At 41.3% G+C, this 477-nt stretch overlaps 1 protein-coding gene across 1 annotated transcript in view; it reads left to right on the forward strand.

Moving 5' to 3' along the window:
• Positions 1 to 229: 229 nt before the first annotated feature.
• LOC107457807 (glutathione S-transferase T3-like) overlaps positions 230 to 477 on the forward strand; it is a 779-nt gene continuing 531 nt past the window's right edge. Inside the window, exon 1 of the mRNA XM_052251496.1 lies at positions 230 to 470. Within this exon, the coding sequence (XP_052107456.1) occupies positions 230 to 470 (241 nt within the window). The remainder of the gene's footprint in view (positions 471 to 477) is intronic.

The following is a 477-nucleotide window of genomic DNA, read 5'->3' on the forward strand; positions in this document are numbered from 1 at the left end:
GCAATATTCAGATTTTGCCAACCCTCGTGGATTAGATGCTATCGACCTCAATGATGATGATATTGAAGATCGGAGGCAAGATAGTATTCAACACTGGCATTGGGAAGAGGATGAGATGTTGATCAGTGCGTGATTAAATGTTTCAACTGACCCTGTAGTTGGTACCGATCAAAAGGGGAAAACATTTTGGAGTTGAATTCATAGCTACAGTGTAGAATTTTGCACCGACATGACAAGGGGGGTAGTTGCATGTAAGAAACGATGGTATAAGATCAACAAGGCTGTTGCACAATTTGCTGGTTGCTACGATCAAGCTAGTCAAAACATAAGGAGTGGTTCGAACGCTAATGATATAAAGGAGTTGGCTTATAAACTTTATTCCACAAATTATGGTCAAAAGTTCACTTTTGAGAGGCATTGGAACATGCTTCGGTTGGAGCAAAAATGGAGAAGCCAACTACCTACACAGAGTGGCGG

This window comes from Arachis duranensis, chromosome 7 (assembly GCF_000817695.3).
Source record: "Arachis duranensis cultivar V14167 chromosome 7, aradu.V14167.gnm2.J7QH, whole genome shotgun sequence".
NCBI classification, from domain to species: Eukaryota; Viridiplantae; Streptophyta; class Magnoliopsida; order Fabales; family Fabaceae; genus Arachis; species Arachis duranensis.